The 22,287-nt window shown below is 40.7% G+C and overlaps 1 protein-coding gene across 1 annotated transcript; it reads left to right on the top strand.

Annotated features, from left to right (window-relative positions):
- Positions 1 to 5,896: 5,896 nt before the first annotated feature.
- On the top strand, positions 5,897 to 21,990 carry MS4A1 (membrane spanning 4-domains A1). The gene is made up of 7 exons (XM_045855493.1): positions 5,897 to 6,050; positions 13,763 to 13,937; positions 14,366 to 14,485; positions 15,884 to 15,940; positions 17,512 to 17,742; positions 18,517 to 18,618; positions 20,223 to 21,990. Exons 2-7 carry the CDS (start codon positions 13,779 to 13,781, stop codon positions 20,436 to 20,438), a joined length of 885 nt encoding a protein of 294 aa, XP_045711449.1. The 5' UTR covers positions 5,897 to 6,050; positions 13,763 to 13,778; the 3' UTR covers positions 20,439 to 21,990.
- Positions 21,991 to 22,287: the final 297 nt, after the last annotated feature.

Genomic DNA, 22,287 nt, shown 5'->3' with positions numbered 1-22,287 from the left:
ATTATTAACTGTAAGCACTCTGTTGCACAAGTCTTTAGAACTTACTTTCACAAGAAAAACTTTAGATGTATTGCAAAACACATTCCCATTTACTAACTGCCAATTCATATCGTCTGGAAAACTTTTATAAACCCAGATGCACCACATGCTACCACATACCAATTAAATCAAAATGTGGAGAGCGCCACGCACCAGTGTTTTTTGAAAATCTCTAAGTGACTCTGACTCCAAGGCAGAGCAGTGTTTGGGAGCTACCACTTCTCTCTAACTTAATGGAAGACAAGTGGATTCTCTTCATTTCTTTTGTGTTCAACCTATTGGGACACTTCATCTTCTGTAGCCTGTGGAGAATACCACCATAAACTCATGGAAAGGGGCAAATAGGTCTTACTTAGTATTATCATGAGAGTTGTTCTGAGGTCACAGACCCCCCTGAAAGGGTTCCAAGAATTCCAGATGGCTCCCAGACCACATTCTTGGGTCGGCTGCCTTATATTATGTTGCATCCGGCGATGGAATATCTGCTCAGCATTAGAGTCCTTATTAGCTCTGTCATCTCACTCAATTCTCATGAGAGCCCCCTGAGAGGGATGTATAACCGGCCTATGTCACAGACATGAAAAGTGAAACTCAATGTGGTTAACTTTTCTGATGCCACAAGGGGATATGATTTAGAACCAGCACTTGAAGCAAAGTCCCCACCTCCAAACTCCATTATCCTATGCTTCTTTTGGCTGAGAAACAAACCTGGTGTGTTCAAAGAAATAAACTAGCAGGCTTTGATTTCTGCTAGAAGTTGGAAGGAGAGTGGCCTATAGTTACATATATGAGGGCAGAGGATGAGGGAGCGAGGTTCTGATAAAGATTTATTTTTAAATGTTTATTTCCAGCAGAGTGAAGTTTTGATGAAAACTATTTGGTGGCAGCCGAGTGAGGTTCACACATGTGAGGTTTTTTGAGAAGTATTTAGGGGTGAGAGGCTGTTACCTCAGGGTTATGACTTTTAAGTCAAACCCAGTTTAAATATCAGTTCTGCAATATAAAGCTGGTTGACTTAAACTAATGATTTAATCTTTGTGAGCTTTAAAGTCGTAGACTAAAATGCAATAATAATACTTCCATAATGAGTTCCACGAGCTTTAAATGAACTTTGTGGGCAGCCTGTATCAATGGCTGGACCCTAAAAATTACTTAGGAAATGGTAGGTTTTCTTTTAAATTTATAATTGAGGTTTTTCTTGCTTTCCAAACATCTATATTTTATCACTTACTCTGAGTTTGGGTCAATTTCTCCCGTTTCCTGAACTTTAGTTTTCATAACGATAAAACAGAACCAAAATTGTGGTGTTATATTGACAGTACTTGCAGTACACACAGATATTCAACTGGTGTTACTTTCCTGACTGTTAAAAATATAGAGCAGTCCTCCAGGACAGAAAGAAGGCCTCATAAACTACAAAGCTCTTAAGTCCTCAAATTTATACTTTCCTTAGTTTTAATTATTTGTAAGTATAACATTGGGACTTTCCACCTTGTAATCAAGTTCTATTTTCAGCATGGTGGGTGGTGGGGAGTAAAGGGTAAAGGAGTCAAATATATGGTGGTGGCAGAAGATTTAACTTTGGGTGGTGTGCACACAATGCAATATACAGATTATGTATCACAGAATTGTACACTTGACACTATATCACTTTATTAACCAATGTCACCCTAATAAATTTAATTGTAAACAAGTATTTGCAATGATGTCTTTAGTTTCACCTCTGAGAGACCCTTCATCTCCCTAGCCAATTCTCTAAAATCAAACCCTCCAACAGCAGGTAATTCGGGGTGCCAGGGCTTCCTGATAGTGGAGAGGGTTATGATAATCACTTGGATGGGAGGCAGGACCGAAGTAGAACCATCCTCTCTCACAGCACTGCAGGGAACGCAGAATCAGAAAACCTGGCCCTGCTCCCCAGGGACATGCAGGTCAAAGGACACAAATAATTGTGATAACACAGCATTATGAAATGTAGAAACCACACTGTAAAACATAGTTTTCATTAGACAGGCAAAATGTTTCCAGAATAAAAATAAATAAGAATGTTAGGAGGTTTCTTTTGGACTTCCGGCAAGATGGAGGAATAGGTGGATGCACTGTACCTCCTTGCACAACCAAGATTAGAACAACAATAATTTACAGATAGAATAACACTCAGAACTGATAGAGGATTTATCTGAATGGAAGTCAGACAGCCAAGAAGTTGAAGTAGACCCGTACATCCAGACTGGTAGGAGACGACGAGCCGGATGGGTGTGGGGCTGGCGCGCGGAGGTCGGGGAAAATTTGGCGCGAAATTGGCGCGATAGCCATCCGGGGCACAAGAACGCAGCGGTGATCCCTGAGTACGCAAGCTGCGGCGGGCGGACCCAGTGAGGCAGCGATTGTGGACCAGGGCAGAGCTCGCAGCCCAGAATCCCAGAGAAGGGTCTGAGCCCCGGAGAATGGAACTACTGCCATTATTCCCTCCCGCCGCTGCCCCCGCCCCCACATATAATGTCACAATCTAGCAACTGTGGTGCCCAGCCCCGGTGAACACCTAAGGCTCCACCCCCCACCATAACTAGAGCAACCAGACGGAAAAAAAAAAAAGGAGAGACAGGGAAAGACATAAGACATGTTTCCAACAGAACAGATCAGTCCTCCAGGACTCATCCTTTTGAGCGACCAAGAAATAGCCAATCTATCAGAAGCACAGTTCAAAACACTGGTGATCAGAAAGCTCACGGAATTGGTTGATTTTGGGCGCAATTTAGATGAAAGGATGCAGGTTACCATAAAAGAGATGCAGGAAGATACGCGGAGGAGAGCCAATAGTGAAAGGAAGGAATCTGAGTCTCAAAACAATACAGTGGACCAGAAAGAAGATAGAATCAACCAAGCAGGAAAGCATGATGAAATAAGAATTCAAAAAATCAAGGAAAAGCTTAAGAGCATCCAGGACACCTTTAAACGTTCCAACATTCGAATTATAGGGGTACCAGAATGGGAAGGGGAAAAGCAACAAATTGAGCATGTATTTGAACAAATAATAAAGGAGAACTTCCCCAATCTGGCAAAGGGAACAGTCTTCCAAGAAATCCAAGAAGCTCAGAGAGCCCCAAAGAAGTTGGACCCAAGAAGAAACACACCAAGGCACATCATAATTACATTAGCCAAGGTAAAAACGAAGGAGAGAATCCTACAAGCAGCAAGAGATAAGGGGGACAGTAACCTACAAAGGAGTTCCCATCAGACTGTCAGCTGATTTCTCCAAAGAGACCTTACAGGCAAGAAGGGGCTGGAAAGAAGTATTCCAAGTCATGAAAGACAAGGACCTACATCCCAGATTGCTCTATCCAGCAAAGCTCTCATTTAGAATGGAAGGGCAGATAAAGTGCTTTTCAGATAAGGTCAAGTTAAAGGAGTTCATCATCACCAAGCCCTTATTTTATGAAATGCTAAAGGGACTTATCTAAGAAAAGAAGACAAAGAAAAGACATGTATAGTAAAAGGACAGCAAACTCACAATTATTAACCATACCTAAAGCAAAACCAAAAGAAACTAAGTAAACAACTAGAACAGGAACAGAACCACAGAAATGGAGGGCACATGGAGGGCTAGCAGCAGGGGGGTGGGAGGAGGAGAGAGGGGGAAAAGGTATAGAGAATAAGTAGCATAGAATGTAGGTTGAAAATAGATAGGGGGAGGGCAAGAATAGTACGGGAAATGTAGAAGCTAAAGAACTCATAAGTATGACACATGGACATGAACTAAAGGGGGGGGGGACATGGGTGGGAGAGGGGGGTACAGGGTGGAGGGGAGAGGGGGGGGGGAAATGGGACAACTTTAATAGCATAATCAATAAAATATATTCAAAAAAAGAATGTTAGGAGGTAAGGTGAATCAAAGGAAGAAAAATTCCCATCAGACCAATAGTAACTAAATAAAAGTTGAGTTAAACTTTTATGTAGACTTCAAGAAACAGATCATTCTATGAAAGCAAGAAGGACACTAGATAATGACAAGAGGTTTAATACAAGAAAAAAAAATAGACCTAATAAAATATCTTCAAACGTAACAGAGAAAAAATAATGGAACAAATAAAGTGCTGCTGGCAAACCCAAACAGCGCTGGGGCTGCAGCACACCCAAGCACTTAAAGGTCAATCCAGCCAAACAAGCAAAGGTTACGTAAAAGTTCATTTATCTATACATAAATTCAGTTCAAGTTTATTCAGTAGCAATCACACTTAGAGCCACTTAAGCGATCTCACTTGGCCACAAAATAACAGGGTAGCAAACACTTCAAGACAGACTTGGGGAAAACAGGACCCACAGTGACAAGGATAAGAAAAGCCAGATGTGCAACCCCAGTTCGAGCCTCACTGAGGCCAGACATTTGCTCAGTCTGACTCCACTCTCATGCTCACTGAAATGACCTCACCTTTACGTTGGAACCTAATCAACAAAACAAACAAGAGAGCCAAATGTAGCCAGAGACATTGAAATTAAGAACAAATGGACAATAACCAGAGGGGAGATGGGAGAGGATAATGGGGGGGGGGAAGGGGGAAAAGTTTACAGGAACAGCTATAAAGGACACGTGGACAAAACCAAGGGGAGGTAGAATCAGGGGAGGGAGGTGGGGGAAAAAGACAACTATGCTTGAACAACAATAAAATTTTAGAAAATGGAAAAAAATAAAATAAAATGAAGGCACACCTCTCTAGCCATTCATCATCCTGGACCCAAACCTTGGGCCTCACCATCATCCACAACTCAGATCTTATGAAATCACCATCCCTGTCACCAACCATTCAAGCACTGGAGCAGATACTCATAGACCCAAAACCAGAACATTAAATGATGGCAGAGCTTGTGTTTCCATTCCTCTCCTCCCTACCATAGAAACTGTAGGGAGGAGAGGAGTAGAACAGCTTTTAGGGCTTACTCACGTGTGCCTGATGACAGCAAATTCTCTGTCCACATGGTAGTCTGTTCCACTGATGAACTGCTCCAGTGGTGGGAAAATGGCATTTTAAAATTTTTTATTAAATTCATTGGGGTGACTTTCATTAATAAGATTGATCCTAAAGGCAAGGGAAGTAAAGGCAAAAATGAATGAATGAGATGACATTACTTTTAATGTAATGTATCAAAAGCAGTCTCTCCAGAACTGCTATTACCCATTGCATCTAACCCTCTGGTTCCAAACCATCCTAAAGAAAAGGGAAGCAAAGGGAGAAATAAAGGAGGAGAGAGCAGAGGAGAGGAGGGGCGGGAGGAGAGGGGAGGGGAAGGGAGGGAAAACAGATTAAACAGAAGAAAATTGTAATGGTGGGAAAGTGTAACCCACCCCACTATTCTTTTGACATTGTTTCTGTAAGTGCTGACTCTGACTAATATGTAGCTTGTTGACATGTTTGTATAAGAATCCTAGTATCTGACTTCAGAAGATACAGACTCCAACCTTCAGGCATCTCAGCTCCGGAAGATCTGCTGATCTTCAACTGTGGAGTCAGGAGGACATTCACAAGTACATGGGCTTAATAATTCTTGACTTTGTCTGCTAGATGCCTCCTTCCCACCTACTCACTTCTAAAAGTGAATTAAAAAGGTAAAAGTCGTCACAGCCCATCTTTACAGAATTTCTAGAGCCCTTGTTGCCCTTGGGGACCCACGACCCACACCTGCTTGCAGGGTGGGGGCTGCAAAGCCCTTCTAATTAAGGTAGCATAAAGTACACTGTGCAGTCCCCTGGGGTCATTTTCAAGAAGCGAAACCTCCTGGTAGGGCAGAAACATTTTTATACATCCCTCAGCCCTGGCCACTGCATGTGAAACTAAAATAATTGGGGCAAAGCCCAAGGTAGCAGAAGCCACCGATTTCCTGTCGCCCTGGTATATATCAGAGGTCCCAGGCCTGGCCTATCTCACTCACCCTGTGGACTTGAGAAAGTAGCCCTCCAGCGAACTCAGCAGCAGGCATCAAAGCAGCCCCTGAGCCCTGAAGCTTTGGAGACTCAGGTAAGGAATTAATTTACATACTTCATTTAAATGACTGAAAGGGAGTGATGGGTAAGGTATAGAATGGTTTGGGAGACTGGAGATTTTCAGCTCTAACCCTAAGGCTTCCCTGGTCAAGTTTTCTGATGGTGTCATGACTGAGGAGGGGTGATATCAAGGCTTGCTGCCCACCTACTCCTAATTTCTCTCTATCTTTCTCTTTCTCCCTCTCCCTCGATCCTGGCCATGAGTTGAACTTTGAGTCATGCTACAAAATCGCAGATTACAGCATGTAGTTGAAGCATGGTTACCAAGCATTTGGATCAGATCTGCACTCTACGCCTTACAAGCCATATAACCTCAGGCCAACTTACTAAACTTCTAAGTCCCTCAGTTTCCTCTTCCGTAACATTACAGCAATAGTAATACCCACTGCATTATGAAGGTTCAGTGAGCTAAAATCCTGAAGCTCTTAGAATTGGTTGCCTGGTGCCAAACAAGAAAATAACCAGTGGTGGCTATAATGAAAATGACTCTATTCTTCTTGCTTTAAATGCTTTTGTCTCCAAAGGTATCCCACTAAATGCAAATATCCCTAGATGATAAACCCCATGAGCTAATGTTCCCGGAGGGGGTTGGCGGGCACCAAAATGAGCCCCAAATCCTGCCTCAAATCCATCTCAGAAGCTTAGAGTCAGAGTGGCCACTGAAGATGAGAGGAAGTTCTAATGAAAGGGGATCAAAATGAATTTTAACCATGTCATAACTCCTTTCTGAAACCAGTGTATAATGTGACTCCCCTCCCCTGTTTCCCATAAAATGGCTTGACCTCACTGATCAGATGAACTTTTTGTCCAATGTCCTGAGCATTTTGTAAAACTGTTCTGAGGAAGGTGTTCAATTTAATGTTCATTTTAACATTTACTGAGCTCATAGCATGTGGGAAATAGGTTCTCAAAACAATCCTAGTAGGACATTTCCCTGCAGGATTTACATCCCTTTAAGAGAAATTGCAATATGATGAAGAAAGAAAACAGTTGGTGACAAGTAAAAAATGCAGAGAGCTGTGACTTTGAAAGAGAAATCCTTGCCATGGGTGAAAAGAGAAGGGATGGCCTCAGGTGATGTGACCATCTTTGGGGAGTCTGACTGAAAATGAAGGGGTGGGAGGAGCATTTCCTAGGGGAGAGGACTCACTGAAGAAAGCAGGAAGCAAGTCCAGACCAGTGGCTCCAGCTCTGGTGGGAAGCAATGGGATGGGACTTAAGAAGTTAGGTAGAGCTGAACTGGGAAGGGCCTCTGCATCGTCAATGACAGGTACGAGAAAGAGTTCAAGCTCAGGAAGAGAAGGACATAAGTAGTCATTGAGGGAGCCTGATCACAGGCTAACATTTCTGGAGGGGGCTAATGGACACCAAAATGAGCCCCAAATCCTGCCTCAAGACCATCACAGAAGGGTAGAGGGAGGATGGATTAGAAAAAAAAAGAAAGATTCAAGGCAGAAAAGGGAGATTTCTGTGCCTCAACCAAGAGAGGAAATGAGAATCGAACGCATGAGGTGACACTGGAAGTAGAAAGAAGGTCCTTCTGCAGGATAAGCCCCATCACAGAGGCTGACAGAGCATGACCTGGCCACTACGTGACCATGGGAGACAAAGTGGCAGAGTGGCAGATGCCTCCGGCATTTTAAGCCTGGGTGACAGGGGAAACAGAAATAAAGCAGCCTGAGGGATGCCACCCAAGGAAAGGCCAGCGACTTTGCAGCACAGTCCCTGAAGGGAGCAGTTTCAGTTCAGTGGCTCTGGCTGCAACTGGCTGTGAAGCGTTGATGAGTGAGGAGGCGGGAGGAAGTGGAGGAAGAAGGTGGAACCATAAACTTGCTTTTTAAAAGCATATTTTATTGATTATGCTATACAGTTCCCCCCCTTATCCCCCCTCCACCCTGCACCCCTCAACCCTGCACCCCTCAACCCCCCAGCATCCCCTACCTTAGTTCATGTCCATGGGTTGTACATATAAGTTCTTTGAGTTCTCTGTTTCCTATACCATTTTTGACCCCTCCCCATCTATTTAATGCCTACCAGTTATGCTTCTTCTTCCCTGTACTTCCCCCCATTCCTCCCTTCCCCCTCCCCACTGAAAACCCTCCATGTGATGTCCATTTCTTTGATTATGTTCCTGTTCTAGTTGTTTGCTTAGTTTTTGTTTTCATTGTTTTTCTTCCTTTTCTTTTTTTTAGGTTATTTGTTGATACTTGTGAGTTTGTTGTCATTTTACTGTTCATAGTTTTTATCTTCCTTTTCTTAGATAAGTCCCTTTAACATTTCATATAATATTGGCTTGGTGATGATGAACTCCTTTAACTTGATTTTATCTGGGAAGCACTTTATCTGCCCTTCCATTCTAAATGAGAGCTTTGCTGGATAGAGTAATCTTGGATGTAGGTCCTTGCCTTTCATGACTTAAAGTACTTCTTTCCAGTCCCTTCTTGCCTGCAAGGTTTCTTTTGAGAAATCAGCTGATAGTCTTATGGGAACTCCTTTGTAGGTAACTGCCTCCTTTTCTCTTGCTGCTTTTAAGATTCTCTCTTTGTCTTTTAATCTTGGGTAACTTAATGATGATGTGCCTTGGTGTGTTCCTCTTTGGGTACAACTTCTTTGGGACTCTTTTGGCTTCTCGACCTCCTGGGAGTCTACTTCCTTTGCCAGATTAGGGAAGTTCTCCTTCATTATTTGTTTAAATAAGTTTAAAATTTCTTGCTGTTGTTCTTCTCCTTCTGGCACCCCTATAACTTGGATATTGGAACATTGCAGGTTGTCCCAGAGGTTTGTAAGACTCTCTTCACTTTTTTGAATTCTTGTTTCTTCATTCTGTTCTGGCTAGATGTTTATGTCTTCCTTTTGTTCCAAATTATTGATTTGAGTCAAGTTGTCATTGTTGGTTCCCTATTGTCACTATTGGTTCCCTGAATATTTTGCTTTATTTCATTTTGGGTATCTTTCATTTGTTTTTTCATTTTTTGACCAAGCTCAATTAGTTCTGTGAACATTTTGATTACCAGGGCTTTATATTTTCTATCAGAGATTTTCTATATTCTCTATCTTTCTGAGATTTTGCTCTGTACTTTCATTTTGGCCCTATTTCTTTGTTCAGGCCCCTCTTAAGTTGTAAAGAGGTGGGGCCTTAGGTATTCACCAGGGCAGGGCAAACCTCTTTGCTACGCTGCTGCACTGCCTGTTGGGGAAGGGCCAGAGAGGGAACAGCACAGCTCACTTGCTAGTCTCTAGCCCACTTTTCCAAGAGCTCTCTGTGAGACTGGGAGCTTCTCCCACCTCAGCAACTGCCGGAGTCCACAGCCACCTCTGAGTCTCAGTTTCCCCTTAAGTCAGTCCCTTCTGTGCAACCTGACACCTCGCTGCAGCCAGCCCCACCCCCAAGGCCTGCTGCCTCACCACAGTTTCACTCTGTCTGCTGCCTTACCAGTCTGGTTGTTTGTTTGACTATTTCTTTGATTCTGTGGTTGTCGGAGTTCCATGCAGTTTGATTTTCTGCCACTTCTGATTGTTTATTGATTTTAGATAGGTTGTTATCTTCCTTTTGCTTGTGCAAGGAAGCAAAGAGTTTCTACCTATGTCTCCATCTTGGCCAGAACTCCATAAGCTTTTAAGAAGCTGTGGATCAAGGACAAGGGAGACTGGGCAGTGGCCGGGGACACTGCTAGATTAAAGGAAGGGGCTTTGGGACTGGGGGACACCCCAGCACATTTTAACCATTAAAAAAAGTCCAGTGACTACAATTATTCTTTGAAGGTTAAGTCTTATAAATTACAAGTTATGTCATGTTCTCAAGGTAATACTTTCTCATCCAAGTACTAACCAGGCCCGACCCTGCTTAGCTTCCGAGATCAGACGAGATCGGGCGCGTTCAGGGTGGTATGGCCGTAGACAAGGTAATACTTTCAATAGAGAGATCACAAAAGTAGCAAGCAACAGAGGAAGACTAGCCCCTGCTACATAGCACCACAAAGAGTGAGACTGATGGTGCAACAACCGACTTCTTTAAAGGACTGAAGTCTTGGTGGAAGGAGATGGGCTGAAATGCACAGGCAGAGGGAAAGGAAGCAAGAACATTCTTCCTCAGAGATAAGTATACAAAAGGCCAGAAAGGATGAAAATGCAAAACAATTTTGAGTGACAAAGGAGGAAGTTGAGGTAACAAAAAGCTTTGAATTTCTCAGCAAATGATGGAATTACTGGACCTAAAGCTCCTAACTCAAATCACAACCCATGAAAGTTGTGAGTTCTTCAGAGGATGGACAGAAACAGTGGTGCCTTTCAGTTCAGTTTTTTTAAAATAGATTTTATTTACCTATTTTTAAAGAGAAGGGAAGGGAGGGAGAAAAAGAAGGAGAGAAACATCAATGTGTGGTTGCCTCTTACATGGTCCTCACTGGGGACCCAGTCCACAAGCCAGGCACGTGCCCTGACTGGGAATCAAACTGGCAACCCTTTGGTTTCACAGCCCTCACTCAATCCACTGAGCCACACCAGCCAGGAACAGTGGTGCATTTTAAAAGTCAAGAGAGATTTGCAGAAGTTGCTGTCATAAAATGGGGCAGTGTCTGGTAAACTGAATTCTGATTTTAATATAATTTAGTGAAAATAAGATAGTCTTGTTACCACATTTTGATTACTGTGATGAGTAACCCCAACTAGTATACCAACTAATCTTTAGGCATAACTATTTGGGGCATTGAGTAATTGTGGACATTTTTTTGGATGGGGCAAAACTTCAGAAATCTACAATATCCTTAGGAGTATGGGGTCTAGTTTTATATATTTCCACAGAATGTAACTTTTCATTACCCTGTCTAGGATTTTCTGGCGTTTTACACACACACACACACACACACACACACACACACACATTTAGAGTAGCATATAGAAACAAGTATGTCTGTGTTTATAAACTACCATTTCACAGTAATATTTACTGAAGGCTTTGCAGAAATTTCCATAGCAAGACATAACTTTAACAGAGCACACAGTTCTCCCCCATGGTCATGACTGCCATTCACCACTGCAGACACGGCCCAAGTAGAACTTGCTTGCATAAATGGTTTGTCTCACCAGTAATAGACATAACCTTAGGCAGCTGAAAAATATGGAGAAATTAAAAATGACAGTAGTTCAATCACCAAGATAATTGATGACTTTTGCTCTTTAAGTCATCATCACTAAAATGAGCCCTCTGGAGAGGAGTGTGGTGACTCCCAGCTCTTTCCAGACTAGTCATGGGAAAATTAACTTCTCTGAACCTCTGTTTCCATGTCTACAAGAAGGCAAAACACCTACTTAGTAAGGAAGGTGTTGGGAGATTTGGAACTACGTGCACATGCACTGTCCCTGGAACACAGCAGGTGCTCAGTGAACAGCTCTATGGGGTCTGGTCTGTGGTGCAGCACAAAAACACCAGCCTCAGAGCCATGGTGACTGCCTTCCAGTTCGACTCAGTCACTAAGTGCAAGGGCTTTAACAGGGCATGTCCCATCTATGGGCCACAGTTTCTTCTTTTGTTAGATGAAGAGAATGGTTTCTGAGGTTCATCTGACTAGCTCTAAAAATCCTTCCTGGTTACCAGAATCAGTTAGTAAAATTCCTGCTGGGCTACATTAGTATAATTCTTTCTGGTTGGTGGTCTGGTGGGGTGGTTTGTGGTACGAAGCAAATCCCCATGACCACATGACATCTGATAATCTAGAAGTCAGGCAAAATCAAGTGCAAAGCACCCAAAGCCTCCTGTCTTCCTTTCAACCCAGACAGATATTCTGTTGGCAATTGATTTATAGTCACTCATCTATTTGAAGGAAAAGGAAGAGGTTCATTAGTGAAATAGACTGAGTTCCTATTCCCCACGGAGGACAAAGCAGCCTGGTACCATACCTCCTTGGATAGGTCCAAGTCCTCATTTTAAATCTTTATTCATCATGAAACTTTGAACAAGTTACCTAACTTTTTTATGCCCTTGTTACCTTCTGTACAAAATAAGGGCAATGACTCATCTCTAATCTACTCTGTGAGGCTCAAATGACATGTCAGGTGTGAAATCTCTTACTATAAAGTGGGTACAAATGTGAGGCCTGTCACCTGTCTCATGGCACACCTGCAGTTGCTCAGCTGTGTGTGACTTCAGCAAGATAAATGAGAGACAGACAGCCTTGGTCTCCAAGGTTCCTTGTGTGACTTGCAGTCAATAGAGACAAGAACAATGACCTGTCCCTAAAGACAGATTTCCAGGGTCCAGAAAAAACCTGGTAGAATTCATGTAAGTAATTGACATAAACAAATTAATACCAAAAGGATGCACAAGGTGAAGAAGGTTGAGCAGTATTAAAATATTAGAGCTGGGAAGGACCTTGGTAATAATCACTAACTTCAGAAATTAATAAATCATAAATTGTAAGAATAAATAGCATTTATTACTCTTGCCTTATGTACTAGGCACTTTCACATGTTTACTTACTCACTTCTCATAAATGTCTGTGAAAGGAGTACTGTGTTTATTTTTCAGATGGAAACAATGCTCATAAAGTTAATAATATGAAAAATAAGAACAGCAACAGGGGGCTGGATTGGGAATAAAAGGGATAAAACTGTATTTGAACAATGATTAAAATAAAATTTAAAAAAAGAACAGCAACAAAAATACCTAATAATTATTCAGACATGGGTACTTTACATACACTTATTTCTTTAAACATATTTACTAAGAAACTACTGAAATACTGGACAAGAAAGAACTATGTCTCTGCTTTGATGGAATTTATATTATAGTGGGGAGGTTGAAAGTGTAAACAAGAAAGAAAATAATCAAAGTAATTCCCCACAGGTAAAGTGCATGAAGCAAATACAATGTGTTGCAGGAGAGAGTTACTAGGAGGATGCTTCATGGACTGAGGGTTCAGGGAAGGCTTTTCTGAGGATCTGACATTTGAGCTACACCTGAATAAAAAGACACCAGCCACCCACAGACTATCAGCTCATTTATTATATAGTGACCCTATCAGACAAGAATTATTTTTATTCCGATATTGCAGTTAAACTTGAGGCCCAGAAACTTTTAAAAAACTTGCCCACAGTTTCACAGCAAATAAAAGGATCATGATTTAAACCATACAATCTTAGAGAACCTCCTTGAAGTGATTAACTCAAGGTCACAGAGTCAGTAGTAAAGCAGACTAGAATCAGCCCCTCCTGATCCCAAGGACAGTCATCATCATACTGTCATGATGCCCCTGGTCCATCACAATGGACAAAAGCAGGTAAGCAAAAGTATAAGGACAAGTCAATGCAAAATACATTTTCTAATATTAAAGTGTAGGAAAAGCATCCAGGGATGAGAGAAAAACAGAACATGCAGATATACAAGCACTGAGTTCTCCACTAAGATCAAGTACACTCCAATCATAGTTGTCAAGAATACTGGCAGTGGCCCTGGGTCCATAAGCCTTGCCTGGGATGCCCCGCCCCCTGCCCTGCCCCAGATCCTACCTTAGAACACAGCAGTAGGCCTTGCTTCAGTTCCAAAACAGAAGGAAGAGACCATACTTACCCTCAATGTCACCCCATGGAAAAAATACAGACAAAAAGTATTCAGGTTGAATGACTCAAAATAAAAGACTGCTGAAATTCTGTTCTCTCTCTTCTCATTTTATTATTGGTTTTATTTTTTAGGAGTTTTGAAGGTGAAATGACAACACCCAGAAATTCAATGAGTGGAGCTTTCCCAGAACATCCTGTGAAAGGCCCTATGGCTATGCAACCTGCTCAAAAAATTATTCCCAGGAGGATGGCTTCCGTGGTGGGCCCCACACAAAGCTTCTTCATGAGGCAGTCCAAGGCTTTGGGGGTGAGTCAGTTGTCCTCCATTCCATATTCTAGGGATTCTCTGACCTAAGGAAGCAGATGCTGTTGGCCAAGGGCAGGACTCAATCCAATTTGAAGGTATCTGATCCAACCTGAGGTGTTCTTCATGTCAGAAATAATGGGTCAAATCAGTGATGTACTGAGAAGTTATCACAGTGATGTTATGTCTCTTTTTGATTTGAGGCTTGCATATTTAAGGATCTCCCATCTAAGTTCATCAGTAGCATCCTAGGTATATCTGCCTTGCAAATGTCCCAGGTGATAGAGAAAATGATCTGAACAAGACAAATGTCTTGGCAACTTTACCACTCACTCCCTCTGGGCATTTCACACAGGCTTCCAGCCTTACCTTTGCTTTCTGACTTGAAGATGATTTCAGTTCACCCACCAGTGCCCCTATTTCTTTCCCAGGCTGTCCAGATTATGAATGGGCTCTTCCACATAGCCCTAGGTGGTCTCCTGATGATCCACATACAAGTCTTTGCGCCCATCTGTATCACCGTGTGGTACCCTCTCTGGGGAGGCATTATGGTAAGTAAAAATTCACAACCATTTTGATGATGCAGACAAAAATGTTGAAAAGCTCCACAGGAATATACCAGATTATTTCTGTGTTGAGTAAAATTGAGCAGGAAATGGGTTATCTGGTAAAAGTGATGTAATGGAAAGGGTTGACTAAATTGGGTGTGAATGCCATGGTTGAGTTAGTCGTCATGCGTCATGTGAAGTTGGACGGAGATGCCCTACGTGAATCCACATAGGGAAGGAAGATTGTTCAAAGCATGGCCTCTCCACAGTCAATTTGAGGGGAGCAGGGAAGAGGAGTACTAGATATTTGGACTATATACCATGGTGTTTCAGAAAGCAAAAAGGGGTAGGAGCATCCCACTTCCAGCTGGTCCTTCTTCCCTACAATTCTGCTTAGTTACTATTGCACGTGGTAGAATTAGTCCCACCCCAAATAAATCTCCTATTGCTTATCAGGAGAGCAGCGGCTTCATGTACATATTTTCCAAGCTTTTAATTTTGTCTGGTTGTGATATGGGGCAGTGGTGTTTAAATTACCATTACAGTTTTCAGGTGCTATGATAAAAGATGAATCCAAGATTGAATTTTTCCAAACCAGGGGAGATGGATTAGAACAAGAATTCTCTCCATTGTACAGCTTGAACCATAGAAAAGGAAAATGATAAATAATCATCACCACTTCCTGTAGCAGCCAACATTTTAATGGGGTGCCCATGGCAGTCAGGCCAAGTATTTTCTACACTGATTCATTCTTTATTGGTGTCAGTCATGTAAATCATCATGTGTTACAAAAAGCAATTCTACAGGTTTTTTTAAAGAAAGAAAAACTAAAAATAATTTAAATTCACATTGTGACTATTAACTGATGGAAATGTGAATTCTGCCTCTTTGGTTTTATTATATTCCTAGTCTCAGCTCCCCAGTTCATTGAATAAAAGGTACAGATTAAGTGTAACTGATCCTGAATAAAGGAGAAATAGGACCACTGAAAAATAAATGAATCTGATTAAAAAAGGATGGATAGTTTAGTGAAAGTGGTTGAAAGTGTGGATAGCTTTTTTACAACCAGTTCTCAATGTTAAAAAGTAATAGACCGAAAGTGACCAGAGGGGAGGAGGGTGAGTAATGGTAGAAAGGAGGGGCAGGGACTAGACAAAGAACATGTACGAATGACCCATGGACATGGACAATAGTGTGGGGATTGACTATGGGAGAAAGGGGGTGGGATGGGTGGAGAAAGGCAAAGGCAAAGGGGGAAAAACTGGGACAACTGTAATAGAATAACAATAAAAATGATTTATTAAAAAAAGTAATCTCCTTCTCCCTCTGGGCCTCTCTTCCCCTCTGCCTGTTCTCCCATCTCCCACACCCTTCCCCACCCACCACCTCTCTTTTTTTCAGTATATTATTTCTGGATCTCTCCTGGCAGCGGCAGGGACAAGCTCCAGAAAGAGTCTGGCAAGTAATCGTATGTTTTTCTCTCCCACACATCCAAGGAATAACTAAGGTCTCAGTTGAAAACAAGAACCCTTAATGACCTTTGGAATCACAGTAACATTGAGTTCTCTAAAGCTTAAAAAGCAAAAGATCTTCTACACTGCTGTTTTGATTTTATTTATGAAAAAGTTAGAAATGAGAATCCACCTGAAATGCATCCATGGAAACAGAATTAAAACCAGATGGGTGAAGAGCATGCTTATGATCTTACAACTGATGAATGCTGTGTGAGACCAACAGATCCCTCTAAAAACCATATCATTTCCCTCAGGCCACCATGTAGGACAACTGTCTAATCAATGGTATGATTGACTCAAGTCATAGTTAACACTGCGTTTTAACTTTGAGCTCAGTTTACTTCCATGTAACTCTGAGTTTTCACCTGTAAAATGGAGGTAATAGTCCTTGCTACCGTATGAAATTGCTGCTAGGATTAAATGGAGTAGAATAAAGGAAAGTGCTTCAGAGGCTATAAAGAGCTACGGAGTGGTCTTGTTTATAGGGACACATTTACACCCAGGAAGAGCTCCCCATACTGTATGGATCAAGAGCTCATCAGCAAGTTAGTTTTCTTGCCCTACTTCTTTTTATACCTACTAAGCTATTACTCATTTGAGTCACTTCCAAAGTCAGTGAGGGACTGAGTGAATTGAGATGCCCCTCTCTAGAGGAGGTCTGACAAACTCAGTTTTTGGGGAAAAAAACTTTATGAAGGTCACATTGTTTTACTCTCCAAATACAGCCAGTCCTACTGACTTGCCATCTGTAGGTCATATAGTCAAGGATGAAACATGTTTGTCTGAAAGCAATCATCCATAATCTCATATCATTATGGCACTTGTCACATATATTTTCCTGTTTTGACCTTTTATTGTCCTCACAAGGTAGAACCCACCCACTGACATCCTCTTACCTAATGCTACCAGAGTTATCAGCCCCAATGGTATTTTAAAAGATGGCTGACTGGGGCTGATTGCAACCAATGTTAATAGGAAGTAAGTGGTGGTGTTATTCTTGCGGCTGTTTGTTTCTACTTGATAGTCTAGACCTGGGTTCTGTCTGCTCTTTCCCTGCTTATACCCACAGTACCACCCTAGTTCACCGAGATGAAAGAACCTCCTTCTCTCTCTCCCTTCTACCTTCCTGCACAGACAGATATGGTCTGAATATTTATCTTTATTTACCCAACAAACATTTATTAAATGCCATCTAGGACATTGACAATAGCAGTAAAAGGAAGTGCAAGGGGGTAATTGATAAGAATTAAGAATTATTTCCACAATTTTTTCTTGATAAACTGATTGGATGGTGATGGCCTAAAAAGAGATGGGGAAGACTGAGACAGATTGAGAGATGAAGGTTTTTATTTTACAGTGTCAGAGACTAAAAACAACTGAGAGAAGAGTGGTATGGATTATTTAGGTATAGGACCTTCATGAGTCAGAGGCATAAGATCTGGAATTCATGCCTAGCTTAAATTCTCCCAATGGAAATTAAACCCAATTAATAACTCCTTTATGTCTCCATTCCAGGTCACAGGGAAAATGATAATGAACTCAGTGAGCCTCTTTGCTTCCATTTCTGGGGTAATCCTTTTGATCATGGACATATTTAATATTACAGTTTCCCCTTTTTTAAAACTGAAGAGTTTGAACTTGAGCAAAGCTTCTGAGATTAACATACCCAACTGTGAAGCAATTAATCACAACGAGCAAACCACTCTACATATGGATTATTGTTATAGAATTAGATCTGTGTTCTTGGTAAGTGTGAAATTTGATTTCTTTTTAGAGAGGAAGTGTGGTATTTTTATTATGAGCATCAACTCTAGATCCAGACTCTCTGCATCTGGTACTTATTGCCTCATGGCTTTGGGCAAGAATTTTAACCACATTCTGTCTGAATTTTAATTATAAAATGTGGAAGGCAATAGTACTTATCTTATAAGGCTGTTTTGAGGGATGAGTTAATATATGCAAAGCATTTCGAGCAGTGTCTGGTACATAGAAAGTGCTATATAAATACTTGCTTTAACATTAGTAATACTGTTATTATTAGTGGTATTAATATTTATTATTATTATTGATTAAGGTGAACACTGAAGAACTACCTGAGTTGTCATGAATATCTTTTGCCCCAAGCAGTTTTTAGTGTAGAGTTTGAAGAGGAAAAAATGTATCTCCCAAGTATGAAGAGCTGTCCTTGGTGTGATACCACCTAAATAAAGCTAGATAAAATTTAATTTGGGGATCAGTAGTTGTTCTCTCCTACATAGAATTGACTCTTCAACTAATTATTTGCCTCTCATTTTTCTATCAGCAACATGTGTTAACTATTTGTTGTATGTCAAGAGTTGTGCTAAGGGTTAAGATTATAAAGATACTAGTATTAATAGTTCTTACTGGTAGTCATGATTTACTTGAAGAATTGGTCTTTTAATAATTTAATTTTAGTCAAAAGTCATTCACTGAGCGGCAATCACATTCTTGTACTTTTTATTATTACATTTTCATCCTCACTTTTCTGTTTTTCTTCAGAGCCTTTTTGCAGTGATGCTGATCTTTGCCTTCTTCCAGAAACTTGTCACAGCTGGTGCTGTTGAGAACGAATGGAGAAAGCTGTGCTCCAGACCCAAAGCTGTAAGTAGTAGCCCACCTGTCTACAACCTTCCTCTAGGAAAACCATGTCTTACTAACAAAAAAACAAAAACAAAAACCTCTCGAATGTTCACAGGAGAATGTAATGCAATGAGACTTTGAGCCTGGGAGCTTCATGACAAAATGGCCTCAGTGTGAAGAAACATGTCCGGAAGTTTGAAATAAGTCTATAGGTTAGACAGAAGATACAATTCTATAATGTGCCACCCTCTTACTAATCTTGACTTTTGCTTGACTTCAAGCATTCAGCTAGATTCCATACTAATTTGTAAGAAAACAGGTGACTGAAGGTTGAAGGCCAATGAAAGCCACTAGTTCGTCCACTTTATTTTTCAGTATTCCCTTCTTCCACCTACCCTCCATACATACAGCCTTCTTATCTAATCCCTCTTCCAAAACAATAGTAAGAAGCTCCACAACTGAGAAATAGTAATACCTATTGTCAACTACTTCAGAACTATAGAATGTTAGATTTAGAATGGAATTTAGGAATCATCACTAATTCCTTCATTTTGTTGATGAAAAAAGTAGAATTAGAGATAGATTTTCCCAAAATTATCTCCAATAGAGGCAAATCAAAATGAAACCCATTGTAAATTGTGCTGCTATGAACATTGGGGTGCATAGGTTCTTTTGACTTAGTTTTTCAGGATTCTTAGGCTATAATCTCAGCAGTGGAATTAGTTTAGGGAAGGCAATTAGTTCCATTTTAAGTTTTTTACAGAAATTCCATACTGTTTTCCACAGTCGCTGCACCAGTCTGCATTCTCACCAACAGTGCACCAGGGTTCCCTTTACTCCACAACCTTTCCAGCACTTGCTTGTTGACTTATTTAGGATGGCCATTCTGACCGTTGTGAAGTAGTATCTCATTGTGATTTTAATTTGCATCTCTCTGAAGGCTACTGATGCTGAGCGTCCTTTCACATGTCTCTGGGCCCTCTATATGTCCTCCTTGGAGAGATTATGCTAAGTGAAATAGGCCAAGCAGTGAATGACAAAAATACCATATGATCTCACCTATAAGTGGAACCTAATCAACAAAACAAATAAGCAAGCAAAATATAACCAGAGATACTGAAATAAAGAACAAACTGACAGTAACCAGAGGGGATGGGGGAGGGAGATAACAGAGGACAGAAGAGGAAGAGTTGTCAAGGAATATGTGTAAAGGACCCATGGATAAAACCAACAGGGGGTAGGCGTAGGATTGAGTGTGGGAAGTGGGGGTAGGTGAGTGATGGGGGGAAATGGAGACAACTATAGTTGAACAACAATAAAAAAATAGCTCTGCAAAAAAAAAAAAGAAAATCTAAGTGCCTCTATTACTGCAGTATTCCTTCCCAAATATTGGATGATCATTCCAGGCAAAGTGGCAAAAACTGCTGGCCTTGAGGATGAGTCTTGATAAGTGATTTGGTAAGAATGTAAGCACCTAAGAAATCAATCCTGGCACTTAGAACCACATAGGAAATAAAATAGGTAGCATAAAAACAAGGAGGTATTTGATAAATATTTGTAGAGATTGTTGAGAAATGTGTCAATGGTAAAGATCAAGAAAAATTTGTTTAATTTATGTATTCTAGGATGTTGTTCTCCTGTCAGCAGAAGAAAAAAAAGAACAAGCAGTTGAAATAAAAGAAGAAGTGGTGGAGTTGACTGAAACATCTGTCCAACCAAAGAATGAAGAAGATATTGAAATTATTCCAGTTCAAGAAGAAGAAGAAGAAACAGAAATAAACTTTCCAGAACCTCCCCAAGATCAGGAATCCTCACCAGTAGAAAATGATAGTGTCCCTTAAGCCTTTTTTTGTTTTCTGCTTTCCTTTTCTAAGCATTAGGGTTCGTAGCTTCTGAGACATATCTCCTCCCATTTCTTGAGGCACTCTGCATGTATCCTGCACAACCATCTCTGGTCTTTGTATAGAGTGACCATGGTTCCATCTCTGTGTTTCTCATTCGGAGAGTATAGCTATTGCAGCAGATTGTGTCAAAATGTTTCTTGTTCGGAGCAGTTTTCTTATATTAAAAAGGGCAGAATGTGATTTCTCACCAGCCTTTGCCTTGGCTAAGCTGTAGTAGTAGCAGCAGTAGGGTATGCTTTTCATTTCTTACCTTCTCAATAGGGAAGAAAGGCACCTGATGAAAAAGAAAAATGACAGCTCCACGCCATCCCTAAACTATTTCTAATTCCTTATACATCTACATTTTTGGTGGAGTCCCCTTTGAACCACTGTTTTAAGGAAAGTAAAAATAATGGTAATGAGGTGCTATAAGGAGCCTATTTCATCTATCTGTGGAGCTGACACTGTGACACATTCTTAGAGCCTCCCCCTCCCCCACCCCAATCAGGAAGGCTCTAAGTGGCCAACACCCAATCTTTTTTTTTTTTTTTGTATAAACAGCACAGCTTATACATGGCCATATATCTGTCTGTCTTAACTTTCCCTAACTCCTGCTCTAGGCCCTTAGTTGCATTGTCTACCCTTAGGCAAGAAAAGAAAGAATGAAAGAAAAATACCATGAGTAGCCACATCTCAAATGATAATCAACACTTGCATTTGTTGAATATTTTACAGTCAACAAAGTATTTTATAAAATAATTGCATTTGATTGTCCATGATCAAGAAAAAAACCCCTATTTTACAAATGATTCAAAAAGGCTAATTTGTAAATAATTAAAGGTAATTTCTTGATGGTCATATCTAGCAATTTTGAGAGCCTTTTTTCATACCTAGATCTTCTTCTCAAATCCTGCAGTATTTGGAATAATCAAATTGCCTGTCCAATGTCCACATAAACTATTAGAGCTAAGTCGACAGGTTTTATCAAGCACTTACTCTCTGACCAGCACCAAAAAGGTTTTAAGAGAGACAAAAAAGAGTCAGAAATCTTTACTACTTTCAGATAAAAAGACTTGGCATTCATAATCTTTGAAAAACTACTTATATGGTAAATATAAAATTAGTGTCAGGTTATATAATGCAGATTCTAAGTGCTACAGCCATTCTGAGAATGAAGATTCTGCCTGAAACGGAAATAAATGGAAATACAATCCCAAATCTCAGGCAATAGCTACCTTACTTTTGATTCTCGTTCATATTCAGAGATACCAGTACTCTACAAAGAAAGAATGTTAACCTAGGTAGATGTCACTAGAATCTGTCAACTACATATACAGACAATATAAATTCAATTTCAGTGATATTTCCATTTTCTTAGGAGTCACTCATAGAAGATATTTCCTCTGATTAGAAAGAAGGAAGGTAGGACATTCTTCTGTCTATGTAAAGTCCCCAGAATTAGATTTAGATAAATAAAATATTTGCATTCTTAGTCACAACATGATTCCAACATGGTATTTCCCCAGTCTTCTTTATTCTTGCAACATCAGACTATGTGAGGCTCCTTGAGCCTTAAGTTCATATTCATACAACCCAATCTGGGTAGGGACTGTAAGGTGTCAGGATATTGACCATTCATGTCATTATATTCTTACACACACACTTTCCCAAGAAAAGTTTTCATGGAACAGGTCATTAACAATGTATCCCTCACTCTCAGCACTTCAGAATATGACTGAAATATATGGCAGGCACTCCTGCCTTGAATAAGAGGAAAAGGAAGAATTTTATTTTATTCATTTTTAAG

The sequence above is a fragment of the Phyllostomus hastatus genome, unplaced genomic scaffold, assembly GCF_019186645.2.
Source record: "Phyllostomus hastatus isolate PE091 unplaced genomic scaffold, TTU_PhHast_1.1 phas_scaffold_11, whole genome shotgun sequence".
NCBI classification, from domain to species: domain Eukaryota; kingdom Metazoa; phylum Chordata; class Mammalia; order Chiroptera; family Phyllostomidae; genus Phyllostomus; species Phyllostomus hastatus.
This window is presented reverse-complemented; position numbering and strand designations above follow the sequence as displayed.

Bases quoted from the DNA above. Each gene is read 5' to 3' on its own strand.
- MS4A1 (XM_045855493.1), top strand. From the start codon at position 13,779: ATGACAACACCCAGAAATTCAATGAGTGGAGCTTTCCCAGAACATCCT. The intron at 13,938-14,365 runs GTGAGTCAGTTG...TTTCTTTCCCAG, and splicing joins GGCAGTCCAAGGCTTTGGGG to GCTGTCCAGATTATGAATGG. The intron at 14,486-15,883 runs GTAAGTAAAAAT...TCTTTTTTTCAG, and splicing joins CTCTCTGGGGAGGCATTATG to TATATTATTTCTGGATCTCT.